At 42.4% G+C, this 20,001-nt stretch overlaps 1 protein-coding gene across 1 annotated transcript in view; it reads left to right on the top strand.

The window, feature by feature from the left end:
• Positions 1–20,001, top strand: part of dscaml1 (Down syndrome cell adhesion molecule like 1) — a 781,005-nt gene that overhangs the window by 519,763 nt on the left and 241,241 nt on the right. Inside the window, exons 12-13 of the mRNA XM_072283885.1 lie at positions 5,714–5,913; positions 13,321–13,417. Of these exons, the coding sequence (XP_072139986.1) occupies positions 5,714–5,913; positions 13,321–13,417 (297 nt within the window). The remainder of the gene's footprint in view (positions 1–5,713; positions 5,914–13,320; positions 13,418–20,001) is intronic.

Below are 20,001 nucleotides of genomic sequence, written 5' to 3'. Positions count from 1 at the left end.
CAGAAATATCATCACATTAATTCAGATTCTGATTGATTTTCTTTATTTAATATATATTGAAGTTATCAATGACAGAAAGAACAAGACCATTATTCCTGGTGCTCTGGCCAATGATTACTCCTCAGTCAGTGGCTCTGTGCAACAGTTACTCTTCATTCTTCAAATTGGAATGGAATTTTCCATAGGTGTTTTATTAAGTGTAATATTGAGTAAATGAAAATTTCTAGTATGTGGAAACTTTGGGGACTTTTCTCCATTTTACCTCCTCCACCAAACACATGTAAAGTGCAAATAGACATGGGCCTTTTCACGACATGAATAACAAGGCAAATCAGAGCACAATGCACTGCACTCCAGTGAAACAGATCCAGCAATTGTTGGCAGTCTTTCTGTCATATGGGGAGCTTTATCAGGTGTCCCAAGTTGAAGTGTGTTAAGAGGACAAAGGCCAATATGATCATCTGTTTCTACTCTTCACGGGTGAAAACCCCGATGGGACTGTGAGTTTCTGCCAACCACAGAGGTGGTATTTCAAACTATACTACAGAGAGTGAAGTACCAGCAGTAACAAATCTGAGAGTAAGAATCCCATCCAAAGACATTACCAAGAAATCCATCATCATTCAGTAGGACTGGATGTTGCAGGTCATATCCTTCCAATCTCTCCAGCTCCATAATGATCTTTCGAAATTTGTAATCCTCCAGTTCTGTTGATCACACAGAAGTTTAATTGGTCCCCAATAGTGGCTGATTCATCAGTTGCCAAGGGCTGGATTCTGAGATTCATTTCGTAAAGCTCTCCACCCCTTTGCTTCTCTTTCCATCTTAAATTCAATTATTAAACCCTACACCTTCAACCTACTTCTGGACAAAAGGCTCAGTGTCTCTCTGTGTGACTGTGCAACAAAGTTCATCTGATACCTCTGCAAAGCACCATGCAATATTTGATGAAATTGATTTAAATTGTCATTGTTTTTTAATGTACCCAACTTCTTTGCATATTAGATCCATAGCTGTACTGAGCACTATGACCTGAGGTGGTTCAAGCCACCCCCACCCCCACCAACCCCCCCCCCACACACACACACACCCTTCAGAGTAACATGAAGAACTGTCATGCAAGTTGTGAAAGAGAACTGCATCATACAGGTTTTCCAAGAAGTAAAAAGGGAAAATTGGGACGAAGAAATTCTCAGGGAAGATGCCATTTCCTGTTTTACAGATAATAGTTTGCACTTCCCCTGAATACAATGTCATTTCTTCCTGTCTCCCTAGCCCTCCATTTTGTCATAGTAAATGTATCTGCAGGGTCTTTTATTCATAAATGAGTGACTGGATTAACCACAGTAACGAGGCAGATACCCCAGGATTGTAGAACGTTTTCCAACTCCGCAGATGAAAAATGACTTTACTGAAAGCAGGATTTGTTTTCCTAAAGTAAGATTAACGGCCCGTTTCCAATGTAACCTGCTGTCTTCAGTTACTGGAGTACAGTCCAGTTGGATTGGGGCTATCATCTGGAAGGTTTTATTAGTATAATCTATTGTGGCTCCTGTAGCTAGCTGCCTGAAATAGCTCTTCTAAGCACAAAACAGGAGCAGCCATTATTTTGTGTACATAAAAGTTTATGGACTCATTATTAATTTTATTACTAATTGAAATATTTAATGAAAGTAGTACATGAATAATTTAATTCCTCATTAGCCAAACAAAGGTTGTATCAGCACCGTTGAGCTGATTAAAGAGAGAGACATATGTCCGTATTCAGTCCTCACTTCCTGGCATGTGGAACTCTAGGAAGAAGCATTCCTGTTGTTTCCTCCGTTGCTTATTCATTTAATTCAGGGCCCTGTCCAACGATGCTGACCACACCACAGGAATCTGAAAAAAGATAATCAGTACAATTAAAATTATTTTATGGGACATTGACAGCACCAATGCTCAGGAATGGAAAAGGCAACAGAAAGTAATGGATACAGCCTAGTCCATCGCAGGCAAAGCCCTCCCCACCATTGAATACATTTATATGGATCACTGCCACAAGAAAGCAGCATCCATCATCGAGGACCCTCACCATCCAGGCCATCTCTCTTCTTGCATTACCATTGGGTAGGAGATACAAAAGCCTTAGATACCACACCACCAGGTTCAGGAAGCATTATTACCCTTCTAACATCAGGCTCCTAAACTGGCTTGGATAACTTCAATCACCACTATTCTGAACTGATTCTATAACTGACTCACTATCAAAGAGAATTTACAATTCTTGTTCTCCGTATTCATTTTTATTTGCACAGTTTGTCTTCTTTTGCATATTGGCTGTTTGTCAGTCTTAGTTCTTCATGTTTAGTTCTTCATAACTTCTACTGTATTTCCTTATTTCCAGTAAATGCCTGCAAGAAAATGAATCTCAAGGTGGTATATGATAACATATATGTACTTTGATCATAAAATTACTTTGAATTCTGAACATTTGCTAACTACCCTTGATAAGATCTTCTACAACTGGGTAGGTTCCTTGGTTTTCTCAGAGGGTAGTGAAGATTCAAGCACTTTGCACTGGGTCTGAGATCACATGCTCTGTGGACCAGATCACTCACAGTCTCTCCCAGATCACCATTCACAGCACTGAGACATGGATTAGACTGAGTCACTTCAGCTAGTCAGGCTGTGTCATTCAAATCCCTGGCACCATGCGGCCAAATGAACATTTAATATCAAGATCTGACCTTAGACCAAAAGGTCATAAGACAGGAGGAAGCATTCATATCACAGGAGGTTGTTATGGCCTGGAATGTATGAATGTATTACCTGAAATGATGAAGGAAGAAAATTAACTAGTAATGTGAAAATATTTGAAAGAGAGGTTTTTACGGGGCTACAGGAATTTACTGGAAAGAGACATCAATTATAGGCAGTTGCACAAAAGAGCTGGAACATATTGGAAGGGATAGGTAACATCATCCACTCCTGTACCAAACTGTAATAAAAAAAACAGAAAATGCTGTAAATGTTCAGTGGGCTAGGCAACAGCTGAAAGAGAAAAAGGGGGAAAATATGCATAGTGCTGTGGAAATACAATCATCACACAGGCATCAATGGTTGAAGTAAGCTCTCAACACTATCTTACTGAGGGCAATTGGAGATGGGTAATGAATGCTGGCCATGCGGGTAATGCCCACATTTGTCAATAAACAAACATTTTTTTAAAACAATACACATAATGATCAATATACTCTGCCATTTGTAGCCATCTGGTACATTGACAAAATAATGAATCCAATGTGCACTCAGTGGCTGCTTTATTAGGTACACCTGTACACCTGCTCATTCATACAAATTATCTAATCATCCAATCATGTGGCAGCAACTCAGAGCATGCAGACATGGTCAAGAGATTCAGTTGTTGTTCAGACAAAATATCAGAATGGGAAAGAAATGTGATCTACAGAGCATATAAAAAGTATTCACCCTCCTTGGAAGTTTTCATAGAAACATAGAAAACCTACAGCACAATACAGGCCCTTCAGCCCTCATAGCTGTGCCAAACACGTTCCTACCTTAGAAATTACCTAGGGTTACCCATAGCCCTCTATTTTTCTAAGCTCCATGCACCTATCCAGGAGTCTCTTAAAAGACCCTATTGGTTCCGCCTCCACCACCGTCACCGGCAGCCCAGTCCACACCCTCACCACTCTCTGTGTAAAAATACAGGTACCTGACATCTCCTCTGTATCTACCTCCAAGCACCTTAAAACTATGCCCTCGTGTTAGACATTTCAGCCCTGGGAAAAAGCCTCTGACTATCCATACGATCAATGCCTCTCATCATCTTATACACCTCTATCAGGTCACTTCTCATCCTCCATCACTCCAAGGAAAAAAGGCCGAGTTCACTCAAACTATTCTCATAAGGCATTGCTCCCCAATTCAGGCAACATCCTTGTTAATCTCCTCTGCACCCTTCCTATGACTTCCACATCCTTCCTGTAGTGAGGCGAACAGAACTGAGTACAGTACTCGAAGTGGGGTCTGACCAGGGTCCTATATAGCTACAAAATTAACCTCTCGGCTCTTAAACTCAATCCCACAGTTGATGAAGGCCAATGCACCGTATGCCTTCTTAACTACAGAGTCAACCTGCGCAGCAGCTTTGAGGGTCCTATGGACTCGGACCCCAAGATCCCTCTGATCCTCCACACTGCCAAGAGTCTTACCATTAATACTATATTCTGCCATCATATTTGACATACCGAAATGAACCACTTCACACTTATCTGGGTTGAACTCCATCTGCCACTTCTCAGCCCTGTTTTACATCCTATCAATGTCCCACTATAACCTCTGACAGCCCTCCACACTATCCACAACATGGCCAAACTTAGTGTCATCAGCAAATTTACTAACACATCCCTCCACTTCCTCATCCAGGTCATTTATAAAAATCACAAAGAGTAAGGGTCCCAGAACAGATCCCTGAGGCACACCACTGGTCACCGGCCTCCATGCAGAATATGACCCATCTACTACCACTCTTTGCCTTCTGTGGGCAAGCCAGTTCTGGATCCACAAAGCAATGTCCCCTTGGATCCCATGCCTCCTTACTTTGTCAATATACCTTGCATGGGGTACCTTATCAAATGCCTTGCTGAAATCCATATACATTACACCTACTGCTCTACCTTCATCAATGTGTTAGTCACATCGTCAAAAAATTCAATCAGGCTCATAAGGCACGACCTGCCTTTGACAAAGCAGGTTTTATTATTTTACAGCATTGAATCACAGTGGATTTAATCTGGCTGTTTTGACACTGGTCAACAGAAAAGACTCTTTTGTGTCAAAGTGAAAACAGATATCTGCAAAATGATCTAAGTTAATTACAAACATAAAGCACAAAAACTTCCGGGGGGGGGGGGGTGAATATTTTTTATAAACACTGTAAGTTATTTAGACCATGGAATGATTGTTGGTGATAGATGGGGTGGTTTGAGTATCTCAGAAACTGCTGATCTCCTGTGCAGAAGGGCATCTCTGAATGAACAACACATTGAACCATGAAGTGGATGGGCTACAGCAGCAGAAGACCATGAACATACACTCAGTGGCCACTTTATTAGGTGCTGGAGGTATCTGATAAAGGGGCCACTGAGTGGATATTCATTTAGTTATAAACACTGAAATCAGCTTATGGAAACAAAATGCTGGAAATATTCAACAGTCTTTATGTTTCTTTCTGTGAATGCCCTCATTAACTCATCAACTAGATGACGACATCAATAACTTCTCCATGGTAAGCTAGCCTCACCCTATGGAGAAGTTCCATATGTTCTCTCCATACTCACTGGCCAACATGATTGGCATGGTCGAGTTAGGCCGAAGGGTTTGTTTCCCTGCTGTATGACTCTGACTCTATCTCTCCCTTCAAGCTCAATGCAAAATAAATATAAATTGTGTTTTCCCTGTTCCGAGTTCTGATGAAGGATCCATTACTGGAAATGTGATTCTGTTTCTCTTTCCACAGCCGATGTCTGACCACTGTTTTCTATTTTCATTTCAGTTTTTCGGTGTCTGCCCTTTCTGATTTTTGTTCACTAAAATTAATTTTCACTGTAATGGTCACAGCATTGTTTTGTAGCCTCACCATCAACTTGACTGTGGTCTGGTACTCACATAGAGTGAACTGTTGTATATTTTTTCATCTTTTATCCAGTCCCAGCTATGATTACTTCCCACCCCAACACCACCATCGCCATCAAGGGCCAGAACAAGGAGCTTAACTGCACAGCCCGTGGAGAACGGCCCATCATCATTCGCTGGGAGAAGGAGGACACAGTGATTGATCCAGACAGAATGTTCCGATACTCAGTGGCTACCAAGGACAATGGGGAAGAGGTTGTCTCCACCCTGAAGGTAGGTTATCGATGATTTATTCATTCAATTGGGCTGATAAATGGTGCAGCCCACAACACCAGAGACCTGGGTTCAATCCTGACCTCAGGTGCTGGCTGTGAGAAGTTTGCACATTCTTCCTGTGAGTTTGCGGGGTTTCCTCTGGGTGCTGGATTCTCCCACATTCCCAAAATATGAGGGTTAGTAGATTATTTATTTAGAGATACAGTGCAGAACAGGCCCTTCTGGCCCGATGAGCCGCACTGTCCAGCGACCGACTGATTTAATCCTAGCCTAATCACAGGACAATTTACAATGATCAACTAATCTACTAAACAGTACATCTTTGGACTGTGGGAGGAAACCAGAGCACCCAGAGGAAACACATATGCTCACAGGAAGAACATATGAACTTCTTACAGACGGCATTAAAATTGAATTCTGAACGAGCTGTAATAGCATCGTGCTAACCATTACACTCCCACTGCGCCCCATTAGTTCAGATTAGTTGGACACTGCAAATTTTCCGTTGTGTGTGGGTGAGTGGTAAAGTCTGGATGAAGTTGATAGAATGCAGCGAGGGGAGGATTAATGTAGGATTAGTGTACATGGTGGTTGATGGTCAGCACAGATTCGCTGGGTTGAAGGGCCTGTTTCTGTGGTATATCTCTGAATCCTTAATGACAGGCTGGTGGAGAAAATGTTTCTGTCTTTTGAGAGAAGTTCAGAACAAGGCACTGTGGAGATATAATGGCCGTTAATAAATCTGATGAGGAATTTTGAAGAAATGTCTTTACACAGAGATTGATCAAAATTGTGAATGTAGTAGTTGATAAACCAAGGCAAAGCCTGATGTGTGAGGGCGAAAGGTGTCACTTAAAAGAGAGTAACAGGAGTAGGCTGGGATGGAGTGATAAGTGAAGATGAAATGGTTGAATGACAGTATTAATAGTCAATGTTCAGGCCAAGACCCTTCATCAAGATTGGAAAGGAAGGGGGAAGAAGCCAGAATAAGAAGGTGGTGGGAAGCTTGCTGAGTTCCTCCAGCATTTTGTATGTATTGTTCAAAATTTCCACCATTTGCAGGATCAGTAGTGCTTATTGCTTAATACTTGCTGCCTGTAAGAGTCAAGGGCCATCAGCTGAGGAAATTGATGACCCACAGATTTTTCATAGATCATCAGAACTTCAGCTCCAGCTTAATCAACAATTTTCTTCCTCAAGTTGCCGAGTCAGATTAAAACTGAATAATGAACAATGAACACCAAGTGAGAAATATCTCAGCGCTGATTAGGTTTAATCCCAAAGCTTTAGCCAAAGGAAGGGTAGGTTGGGGAAGGGGGTCTCTGACTGAAGAAGAATTGATCACATTAAATGTTTAATTTAAATGCTCTATCTTTGATGCTGTTTTGCTTCAAGTCTCCTATTAAAATCAAATCTATTTTATATAATTTTAAAGGGGATCATATCTCAGCATTTACAGCCACCTTGACATTTATATTTTAAGATATGAAGTTGCATAGTTTTAACCTTGAGACATTATAAGTATGCAAGGTTCTCTATGTAAATTTCTTTAAAAGTTTATAACCAAATTAGATATTCATTTCTGCCAGTGTTCTGGATGACAACTGTGCTAAAGGACAGAGGGATTTCTGCATTACATGAATTACAAAATTTGAGGATGTCTTATGGGTGGAACGATGCTGTAGGAACATGGACAACAGAGTAACATTGCATCTCACAGTTCCAGAAACCAGGATTCAATCCTAACCACTGGCGTTGCACTCACATGTTCTCCCAGTGACTGGTGGGTGTCCTCTGGGTGCTTAAATTTCCTCCTACACCAAAAAATGCTAGGTTAATTAGCAAAAGTAATTTTTCCCATGGTGAGTGACTGAAGAATTGGATGGGGATTGATTGGCTTGTATGTGAGAATAGGTTGTGGGAAGTAAGTGGTGAAGTGGTGCAATGAGAAGATGAGTGTGTTCTGATAGCCGGCGTAGACTAGATGGGCTGAAAGGCTCCCTTCTCTGCCATATGGAAATATGAGAATTCCAAGGCAGAATACCTTAAAAGTGGTCCCTCTTGAGGCTCATGGAGATTACGTGGAACACCATGGTCCACACAACTCTAACCTGAAGCAGCAGTGAGAAAAATACTTCTGCTTTCGCAAAGAATGGTGTTTTGTTGGAACAGGAGTAGTAGTAAGTATAGGAACTGTTATGCATGAGTCTCTGTGATAAACTATAAAAATGTGGGTTCACATTGAGAAATGAAAGGCTCCAATAGAAGTGATAATGTGAGTGGAAGAAAATGGTTGTAACTTGTGCTAAAAGGTGACTATCAAAATATAAAATTATGCGGGTGGGATGGACTGTCACCATACATTTTTCCATCCATTTTGCATTAATCTTCACTGTGGAAGACACAAGTAGTATGCCAGATGTTGAAGGGTGTGAGGGAAGAGAAGTGCGTGCAGTTACAATTACAAGGGAGAATGTGCTCAAAAAGCTGAAAGACCTAAGGGTACATAGTTACCCGGACCAGATGAATTGTACCCTAGGGTTCTGAAAGAGGTAGTGGTAGAGATTGTGGAGGCATTATTAGTGATCTTTCAAAAATCATTGGATTCTGGCATGATGCCAGAGGACTGAAAAATTGCAAATGTCACTCCACTCTTTAAGAAAGGAGGAATACAGCAGAAAGGAAATTATAGACCAGTTAGACTGACCTCAGTGGTTGGGAAGATGTTGGAGTCAATTGTTAAGGATGAGGTGATGGAGTACTTGGTGACACAGGACAAGATAGAACAAAGTCAGCATGGTTTCCTTAAGGGAAAATCTTGCCTGACGAACCTGTTGGAATTCTTTGAGGAGATTAACGTAGGATAGATAAAGGGGATGCAGTGTATATTGCATATTTGGACTTTCAGAAAGCCTTTGACAAGGTGCCACACATGAGGCTGCTTATCAAGTTAAGAGTCCATGGTATTACAAGAAAGTTACTGGCTTGGCTAGTGATTGGCTGATTGATAGCAGGCAGTGAGTAGGAATGAAAGGATCCTTTTCTGGTTGGCTGCCAGTGACTAATGGTGTTCCGCAGTAGTCAGTGTTGGGACCACTTCTTTTTGTGCTTTATGTAAATGATTTAGATGATGGAATAGATGGCTTTGTTGCCAAGTTTGCAGATGATACGAAGACTGTTGGAGCGGCAGGTAGTGTTGAGGAAACAGGTAGGCTGCAGAAGGATTAGACAGATTAGTGGAATGGGCAAGAAAGTGGCAAATGAAATACAATGTTGGAAAATGCATGGTCATGCACTTTGGTAGAAGAAATAAATGTGCAGACTATTTTCTAAATGGGGAGAAAATCCAAAAGTCTAAGATACATAGGGACTTACAGGTAGAGTCAGTGGTGAAGAAAGCAATTGCAAGAAGCCTAGACTACAAGAGCAGGGGTGTGATGCTGAGTCTTTATAAGGCACTGGCGAGGCCTCACCTTGAGTATTGTGAACAGTTTTGGGCCCCTCATCTTAGAAAAGATGTGCTGGTATTGGAGAAGGTTCAGAACAGGTTCACAAGGATGATTCTGGGAACGAAAGGGTTATCATAGGAGCAGCATTTGACTGCTTTGGGTCTGTATTCATTGGAATTCAGAAGGATGAGGGGGGTTCTCATTGAAACTTTTTGAATGTTGAAAGGCCTAGACAGAGTAGATGTAGAAAAGATGTTTCCCATGGTGGGGAGAGCCCAGGTCAAGACGGCACAGCCTCAGAATAGAGGGGAGTCCACTTAAAACAAAGATGCGGAGAAATTTCTTTAACCAGAGGGAGGTGAATATGTGGAATCTATTACCACAGACAGCTGTGGAGGCCAGGTCATTGGGTGTATTTAAGGCAGAGCTTGATAGGTTTTTGATTGGATATGACATCGAAGACTACGGGGAGTGGAGCTGAGGAAGGGATGGCGGAGCAGACTTGATGGACCAAATTGCCTAATTCTGCTCCTATGTTCTTTGGCCTTATGGTCATTTATTCTTCCATTTCTGTTGGGTTTGTCTTAGTGTGGTGACGAGGCACATGCTAACTAAAGTTCTGTTCTGTCATGACGGTTAATTAGATCTGTTTTGTTTGAAGGACAATATCAAGATAACAGTAATTTAAATGTGAAGTGCCTGGCTCAGTATTAAAAAGAGAAATGCATGCAGAAAATACAAAAGCCCAAAAGCATGTACTATCAGGCTCAAGGACAACTTCTGTACTGCTGTTAGCAGACTCTTGAATGGACCTCAATAAGATGGACTTTTGACCTCACAATCTACCTTGTTACGATCTTGCACATTATAATTTTTCTGCACTGCACTTTTTCCCATTCTCTCTTCTCCCCTCTCCCATTTGACAGAAGATACAAAAGCCTGAAAGCATGTACTAGCTGGCTCAAGAACAGCTTCTATCCCACTGTTAGCAGGCTCTTGAATGGACCCGAATAAGATTGACTTGTGACCTCACAATTTACTTCGTTATTATCTTGCACTTTATTGCCTACTTGCACTGCACTTTTTGGTAGCTTTTACACTTTATTCTGCATTGTTATTGTTTTACTTATTCTACTTCAATGCACTGTGTAATGATTTGATCTGCATGAACAGTATTCAAGATGAGCTTTTCACTGTATCTTGGTACAGTGATAATAATAAACCAATTCCAATACCAAAATATATTCAGTGGCCACTTTGTTAGGTACATCTGCACACCTGCTCGTTAATGCAAATATTTAATCAACCAATCATGTGGCAGCCACTCAATTCTTAAAAGCATGCAGACATGGTCAAAAGGTTTAATTGTTCAGACGAAATATCAGAGTGGGGAAGAAATATAATCTGAGTTACTTTCACTGTGGAATGATTGTTGGTGTCAGATGGGGTGGTTTGAGTATCTCAGAAGCAGATGATCTCCTGGGATTTCCGCACATTTCCATAGGACACTCAAAGCTGCTGACTCTGTGGTTAAGAAGGCATATGGTGTATTGGCCTTCATCAATCGTGGGATTGAGTTTAAGAGCTGAGAGGTAATGTTGCAGCTATACAGGACCCTGGTCAGACCCCACTTGGAGTACTGTGCTCAGTTCTGGTCGCCTCACTACAGGAAGGACATGGAGACCATAGAAAGGGTGCAGAGGAGATTTACAAGGATGTTGCTTGGATTGGGGAGCATGCCTTATGAGAATAGGTTGAGTGAACTTGGCCTTTTCTCCTTGGAGTGACAGAGGATGAGATGTGACTTGATAGAGGTGTATAAGATGATGAGAGGCATAGATCGTGTGGATAGTCAGAGGCTTTTTTCCCAGGGCTGAAATGGCAAGCACAAGAGGGCATAGTTTTAAGGTGCTTAGAAGTAGGTACAGAGGAGATGTCAGGGGTAAGTTTTTTACGCAGAGTTGTGAGTGTGTGGAATGGATTGCCAGCAGCGGTAGTGGAGGCGGAAACGATAGGGTCTTTTAAGAGACCCCTGGATAGGTACATGGAGCTTATAAAAATAGAGGGCTATGGGTAAGCCTAGGTAGTTCTAAGGTAGGGACATGTTTGGCAGAGCTTTGTGGGCCGAAGGGCCTGCATTGTGCTGTATGTTTTCTATGTTTCTATATAACAGTCTTTATAGAGAATGGTGTGAAAAACAAAAAAAAACCATCTAGTGAGCAGCAGTTCTGTGGGTGAAAATGCCTTGTTAAGGAGAGAAGTCAGAGGAGAATGACCAGATCGGTTCAAACTGACAGGATGACAACATTTACTCAAGTAACCACATTTTGCAACAGTGGTGTGCAGAAGAGCATGCCTGAACGCACAACATATTGAACTTTGAAGTGGATGGACTACAGCAGCATAAGACCACGAACACACAGAAATACATTCAGTGGCCACATTATTATGCACTTTCATCTATATCTGATAAGGTGGCCACTAGTATAGTTGTAGGCATTCAGCAGATTTTACAACATCTGTGGAGAGAGAAACATGAATGGGAAGTTAACAAGAAAAAAAGTCAATAACCCTTCATCCGAATTGGAAAAGTGGGAAAAGTATGTGCTTGAGTTGCAGAGAAGTGAAGGGGTGGAGAGAACAGAGAACAATGTTGTTGCTGATGTCTAAGAGAGGGCAATGGTTCTGTGCTGGTTTCTCATGCAATAGATTGAGAAACTTCGGGCAGATATTACATTTGCTAAAATTTTACACAAAACCAAGTTTTCTTGCTCTTTGGCACTAACCAGATGAGACAATTGCCAGCTCCCCCTACACAAATCTGGCACTCTGCTTCACCCTCAAAAAATACCAGTAAATCCAACATTACTGCATTTACACTAGTTCCAAGTTACACCTAAACTTCTTGTTCCAGTGGGACTTGGAGTCAAATTTCTGGTAAGTGTGTTTTTTTTAATTTTCACTGCAGTTGAATCCACATTGTATTTCCTTCACCTTTTAATGCTTTTTCCTAACACAAAAGTAAGCTATGTTAAAAACTGGAGCTTCCAAGCTAGGATTTACAAATCAGGAAAGCAGCATCCATCATCAAAGACCCCCACCATCCAGGACATGCTCTGTTCTTGCTGGTGCCATCAGGAAGGAGCCTCAGGACTCACACCACCAGGTTCAGAAACAGTTATTACCCCTCAACCATCAGGCTCTTGACCCAAGGGGAATAGCATCACTCAACTTCACTTACCCTATCACTGAAATGTTCCCACAACTAATGGACTCACTTTCAAGAACTGTTTAGCTTATGCTCTCAATATTTATCACTTATTTATTTACTATTATTACTTACTTTTTTTTGTATTTGCAGACTTCGTTGAATTTTGCATACTGGTTGCTTGTCTGCCTCGTGTGGTTTTTCATTGATTCTGTTTCTCTATATTTATCATGGATGCCCACAAGAAAATGAATCTCAGGGTTGTATATGGTGACATACATGTACTTTGATAACAAATTTACTTTGAACTTTGATTGATTTATGAGAGGTGATTTGACAGATTCAGATTTTAATTAGCATATGAAAAGAGAAACCTCAGGGTTGGCACAATGCTTTACAGGACATCAGTGGTTCAACAGTTTTAAAGATTAACTTTATTTGTCATATGTACATTGAAACATACAGTGAAATGCACCATTTGCATGAAATCATATCAGCAAGGATTGTGTTGGGCAGCCTGCGAGTGTTGCCAGAATAGCATGCCCACAATTGTGTCTACAACTCTCTGCAGTAACATCCAGAGCATTTGCCATTAATGGAAACTTTGTTCATAATTGATGTACTTCAATACCTGTTTCAGCGACTCAACAGGGCTGCCTTTAGTTGCTCAGCTGAACACTGGAGCAGAGGATTCCAACTTTTACTGCATGTTAAACATATGTCCTGTTGCACATCTGTCTCTTGCAGATCATACCTGCCGATCGAGGGGATTCTGGCTTCTTCTCTTGCCATGCAATCAATTCCTACGGAGAGGATCGAGGACTCATTCAACTCACGGTTCAAGGTATTCCATGTGATATGTTGTTCATTCAGTTCACCTCTGATCTAGGGTTTGCTCCTGATATTCATAACATTGGGAAAGGTACATTTGCATTTTTTCAGCACTGGGATCTGGCCCAATTGTAGCCTAAAGTGTTAGGTTTCTTCAGTTACATTTTTATTTTATTGAAAAATCAATAATTTAATATTGGAGACCTCAATAAATTTTATGCTCTTGGGACTACAAGTATTGGATGAGTATTATTGAAGCCCTTAACCAAACCTAGACTTCTTATCTGTACAAACTCTCAAGCATTTTCATTAACTTTCCCCATCCAGAGTTCAGCAATATATCAGGACTGATAATTGCATATAAATATAATGAAATTAAAATTGGCAACCAATATAATCAAGGGCACCTTTATCTCTCACTTGATGTAGGAATTTAATGGAACATTACTTACACTTAGTTTTTAATAGTATTTTACACTCAGTGGCCACTTTATTAGGTACACCTAATTAGCCAATTGTGTGGCAGCAACTCAATGCATAAAGGCATGCAGACATGGTCAAGAGGCTCAGTTGTTGTTCAGACCAAACATCAGAATGAGGAAGAAATGTGATCCAAGTAACTTTGACAGTGGAGTGATTGTCGGTGCCAGACAGGGTGGTTTGAGTATCTCAGAGACTGATAATCTCCTGGGATTTTCACACACAACTGTCTCTAAAGTTTTACAGAGAATAGTGTGAAAAACAAACAAAACATCCAGTGAATCACAGTTCTGTGGGCAAAAATACCTTATTAATGAGAGAGGTCAGGGGTGAATGGCCAGACTGGTTCAAACTGACAGGAAGGTGACAGTAACTCAAATAGCCACGTGTTACAACGTTGATGTTCATAAGAGCCTCTCTGAATGCACAAGACATCGAACCTTGAAGTGGATGGGTTACAGCAGAGAAGACCATGAACATACACTCAGTGGCCACTTTATTAAGTACTGGAGGTATTGAATAATGTGACCACTGTGTGTACTGTTGGGTAGGTTCTGATGGACTAGGTAGGGCAGCTATTGCTTGCTCATCAGTTCTGTCATCAATGTCCTTATCAGGAGCCGTCTAGATTAATTTTAGATTAAAGACCTCTCATTCTTCTCTTTTATTTCAGGCATACTTGATTCAGACTCTTATATTCAGATGCTTTTATTTATCACATGTACATGGAAACATACAGTGAAATGCATCGTTTACGTTAACAACCATCCTAAGGATGTGCTGGGGGCTGCCCGCAAGTATCGCCACACATTCTGTTGCCACAATGTTCAGCAGAACAACACAAGCAACAACAACAACACAACAGCAAAACAAGCTCCTTTTCCACCCTCCTGTCCATCCACCCCCTGACACACACAGGCAGGTGTCTCACTCCAGTCAGAAGTTCCTTTGTCTGGAAATTTGGGTAGGAATTTAAAAGAGAGGTGAGAGTGGATATTGGACCACTGGGGGATGACACTAGAGAGGTAGTAATTGCAGACAAAAAAATAGCAGATGAACCTAATAAGTATTTAGCATCTGTCTTCACTGTGAAAGACTAGTACTATGCCAGAAATTCTCGAGTGTCAGGGGCAGAAGTGAGTGTGGTTGCTATTACTAAGGAGAAAGTGCTTGGGGAGCTGAAGGTATGTAAGTCATCTGGACCAGATGGATGACACCACAGGGTTTTGAAAGAGGTGGCTGAAGAGATCGTGGAGACATTAGTCATGATCTTTCAAGAATCACTAGATCCCAGAATGCCTCCTGAGGACTGGAAAATTACAGATGTCACTCCACTCTTTAAGAAGTGAGGGAGGCAGAAGAAAGGAAATTTTAGGCCAATTAAGCTGACTTCAGTGGTTAGGAAGATGTTGGAATTGATTATTAAGGAGAGGATTTCAGGGTACTTGGAGGCACATGATAAAGTAGGCCAAAGTCAGCATGTTTCCTTAAGGGGAAATCCTGCTTGACGAATTTTTTGGATTTCTTTAAGGAAATAACAAACAGGATAGACAAAGGAGAGCCAACGGATGTTGTTTATTTGGATTTTCAGATGGCCTTTGACAAGGTCAGATCTTGAGGCTGCTTAACAAGATAAGAGCCCATGGCATTACAGGAAAGATACGAGCATGAATAGAAGATTGGCTGCTTGGCAGGAGGCAGAGTGGGAATAAAGGGGGCCTTTTCTAGTTGGCTCCAGTGACTAGTGGTGCTCCACAGAGGGTCAGTATTGGGACCGCCTCTTTTCACATTATACTGTACGTCAGTGATTTGGATGACAGAATTGATGGCTTTGTGGCCAGGTTTGCCACTGATACAAAGATGGGTGAAGGAACAAGTAGTGTTAAGGAAGCCTGCAGAAGGCCTTGGACAGATTGGGAGAATGGACAAAGATGTGGCAGATGGCATACAGTGTAGCGAAATGTATGGTCATGCACTATTTTCTAAACAGGGAGAAAATTAAAAAATCAGAGGTGCAAAGGGACTTAGCAGGATTCCTTGCAGGTTAACTTGCAGGTTGAGTTGGTGGTAAGGAAGGTAAATGTAATGTCAGTATTCATTTCTAGAGGACTGGAATACAACAGCGAGAATGTAATACTGAGGCATTGGTCAGACCTCACTTGGAGTACTGTGTGCAGTTTTGGGCCCCTTATCTACTTTGTAAGAAAAGATGTGCTGGCATTGGAGAGGATCCAGAGGAGATTCACGAGATTGACTCCAGTAATGAAAGGATTAAACTGTGAGAAGCTCTGTACTCACTGGAGTTCAGAAGAATGAGAGGTATTTCATTGAAACCTATGAAATATTGAAAGGCCTAGACAGAGTGGAAGTGGAGAGGATGTTTCCTATAGTGGGAGAGCCTCGGACCAGAGAGCACAGCCTCAGAATAGAGGGACATCCATTTAGAACAGAGATGAGATGAGAAGAAATTTCTTTAGCCAGAGGGAGGTGAATCTGTAGAATTCATTTCCACAAATGGCTGTGGAGGCCAAGTCACTGGGTATACTTAAAGTTGCCAGGTTCTTGATTAGTCAGGGAGTCAAATATGATGGGGAGAAGGGAGGAGAATGGGGTGAGAGGGATAATAAATCAGCCATGATGGAATGGTGGAGCAGACACAGTGGGCTGAATGGCCTCATTCTAATCCCATGTTTTATGTTCTTACTAAATGAAGTCAAATATTTCTTACAATTCTTGCAGCATTTCAGTCAGTGTTCTAACAGCAGGCTTTTCTGCTGCATCATATTTGATGAGGTTAGTGAGGTAAACGAGGAGGAATTTGCCTTTGATTACCAAAGCCAAGCATGAGAGAGGCCATCAACTGCTAGCTGTGCACATCACTGGATTTGTGTGTAATCAGCAGCCAACACACACACGCTTACAACCAATGCCATTCATGAGTTTCTCCCTCAGAGCATAAAAGGAGGTCCAGGTGTAACTGATCCTAATTTCTACCTCAGAAAGATTTCTCATTGAGCTGATGAAGTGAGAAGCATGTCTGATCCTCAGTGCATGAAGCTAGCTTTGTGCAAGCCCAAGTGAATTGCATTCTGACACTTAATCGTTTGATTTTAACCAAATGTATCAAACTGTTGGATGTCACAATGCATATTGCTGTAATGTAATTTTTTTTGAAAAGTTTTGTTTAGGACATTAAAAAAGCTTTGCAGATTTCAGGTAATACTATTTCAGTTTACTAGGTATGGATATTTAAATATATAGTTTAAATATATCATATTTAAATATAGAATATTTTTATATTTATTACTTTGTAAATGGATCACCTGGGCAATGCAAATACCTATGTCAGGATGCTGTTTATTGACCATAGATCAGCATTTAACACCATCATTCTGACAGTCCTGATCATAAAGCTGCAGAATCTAAGCCTTTGTACCTCCCTCTGCAACTGTATCCTCGACTTCCTAACCAGAAGACCACAATCTATATGGATTGAAAATAACATCTCCACCTCACTGACAGTTAACACTGGTGCGCCACAGGGATGTGTGCTTAGCCCAGTGTTCTAATCTCTCTCCACCCATCACTGTGCGGCTAAGCATAGCTCAAACAGCATCCGTAAATTTGCTGATGATACAACCATTGTTGGCAGAATTTCAGATGGCAATGAAGGGGCGTACAGGAGCAGAATGTATCAGCTAGTTGAGTGGTGTAGCAGTAACAACCTTGCAGCAAGATGAAGGAGCTGATTGTGGACTTCAGGAAGGGTAAGACGAAGGAACACATACCGATCCTCACAGAGGGATCAGAAGTGGAAAGAGCAAGCAGTTTCAAGTTCCTGAGTGTCAAGATCTCTGAGGATCTAACCTGGTCCTAACGTATCGATCCAGTTATAAAGAAGGCAAGACAGCAGCTATATTTCATTAAGAGTTTGAAGAGATTTGGTTCATCAACTAAAGCACTCAGAAACTTCTATAAATGTACTGTGGAGGGCAGTCTGACTGGCTGCATCACCATCTGGTATGGGGAGGGGTGGGGGGGGGGGCTACTGCACAAGATCAAAATAAGTTGCAGAAAGTTGTAAAATTAGTCAGCTCTACCACAGGTACCAGCCTCCACAGTATCCAAGACATCTTCAAGGAGTGGTGCATTAGGAAGGTAACATCCATCATTAAGGACCACCACAACCCAGGACATACCCTTTTCTCACTGTTACCGTCAGGAAGGAGGTACAGAAGCCTGAAGGCACACACTCAGTGATTCAGGAACAGCTTCTTCCCCTCTGCAATCCCATTCCTAAATGGACAATCCATGAACAATAACTCACTACTTTTTAAAATTTCTGTTATTTTGCATTACTTATTTTACTGTAACTTAACTATTTAATAACCATATGTAATATTTAATAAACATATGTCTTCCATACAACCTTGCCCAGGCCTGTGCCCTGGAGAGGACACTCCAGCGTCGCCTCACCGTGACGGCACAACACGGAAAGCAGCAGTCTACCGGTTATAAGCCTGCGGTCGGCTGGCGTAGAGCAAGGTGCCAGGGGTTGCTTTCGATGGAAGGAGAGACCATCGCGTCTCACTGGACAGCTACTGCCCGCCTCAAGCTGGGCAGCCCCCAGCCAACTAGGTGCTGTCCCGCCACAGTCCGCCCACTCCACTGGGTGCACGGGGCTTAGTAGCCCGAACTGCGGACTGTAAATGCTGCACCAAGCACAACGAGAAGACAAAGAAAGAAGCCAGCACTCAGACTAGGATGCTGGAATATACAGACCATGACAACTGGTATATCAGATGACCTTCGTGAGATCAGCGTCACACGCAAGACAGCAGTGATTAACAATGAACTGTCGAGACTCCAAGTGGACATCGCAACGCTCCAAGAGACACGTCTCGCAGAATCGAGAGCCCTACATGAAAGACCCTATACCTTCTTCTAGCAGGGGAAGGGCTCAGACGAGACCAGAGAGCATGGTGTCTGCTTTGCCGTGAAGAACTCGCTGCTGAAGATGGTAGAGCCTAGAGAGAAAGGGACAGAGTGGATTTTCTCACCGACTCCACACATCCGACGGGTCTGTCAACCTTGTCAGCGTCTATGCCCCAACCCTCTACTCTACACAAGACACAAAGGACAAGTTCTACGACCAGCTCTCAACGATGATACAGGAGATCCCAAGTCAGGAACAGTTGCTGCTACTTGGCGACTTCAACGCCAGAGTGGGCGCCGACCACGACTCCTGGCCAAGCTGCCTGGGGCGGTATGGGATTGGCAGCATGAATGACAATGGGCAACGACTGCTCGAGCTTTGCATGCTCCACGAATTGTGTGTCACCAACACCTACTTCCAGACCAAAGCTCAGTGCATCCGTCTTGGTGGCATCCCCGCTCCAAACACTGGCACCAGCTAGACCTGATAATCACAAGACGCCGTCACCTGAGAAACGTGCTCATGACTCGCTCCTTTCAGAGTGCCGACTGCGACACGGATCACTCTCTGGTTTGCTGCAAGATCAGACTTCGGCCGAAGAAGATGCACTACGCCAAGCCTCCAGGCAAGCAGCGCATCGATGCCAGTAAGACACAACACCCAGACAAAGCTGCAGAGCTCATCAAGTCACTGGAGGATGCTCTCCTTGCAGAGCCACCAGAAGGAGATGCTCAGCAGAGATGGGACTCTCTCAGGGACACTATCCACAGCACTGCACTCAACGCCTTCGGGAAGAAATGGGGCAAGACACAGGACTGGTTTGAAGTGAGCTCAAGTAAGCTCACCGCTGTCATCAAGGTGAAGCGTGTTGCACTACTAGAGCACAAACGCCACCCCATCCAGGCAAACTGCAAGCGCTAAGGACAGCAAGAAGCAGGGCCCAGGAAACAGCCAGACGCTGTGCAAATGACTACTGGCTACAACTATGCAAAAGCATTCAGTCATCATTTGACACAGGCGACATCCGTGGAGTGTACGAGGGGATCAAGAAAGCCATTGGGCCAACCCAGAGCAAGACAGCACCATTGAAAACCATGACAGCCGAGACCATCAATGACAAAGGCAAGCAGATGGAGAGATGGGTGGAGCATTACTCTGAACTCTTCTTCAGAGAAAACAGC

Source organism: Mobula birostris, chromosome 20 (genome assembly GCF_030028105.1).
Source record: "Mobula birostris isolate sMobBir1 chromosome 20, sMobBir1.hap1, whole genome shotgun sequence".
NCBI classification, from domain to species: Eukaryota; Metazoa; Chordata; class Chondrichthyes; order Myliobatiformes; family Myliobatidae; genus Mobula; species Mobula birostris.
This window is presented reverse-complemented; position numbering and strand designations above follow the sequence as displayed.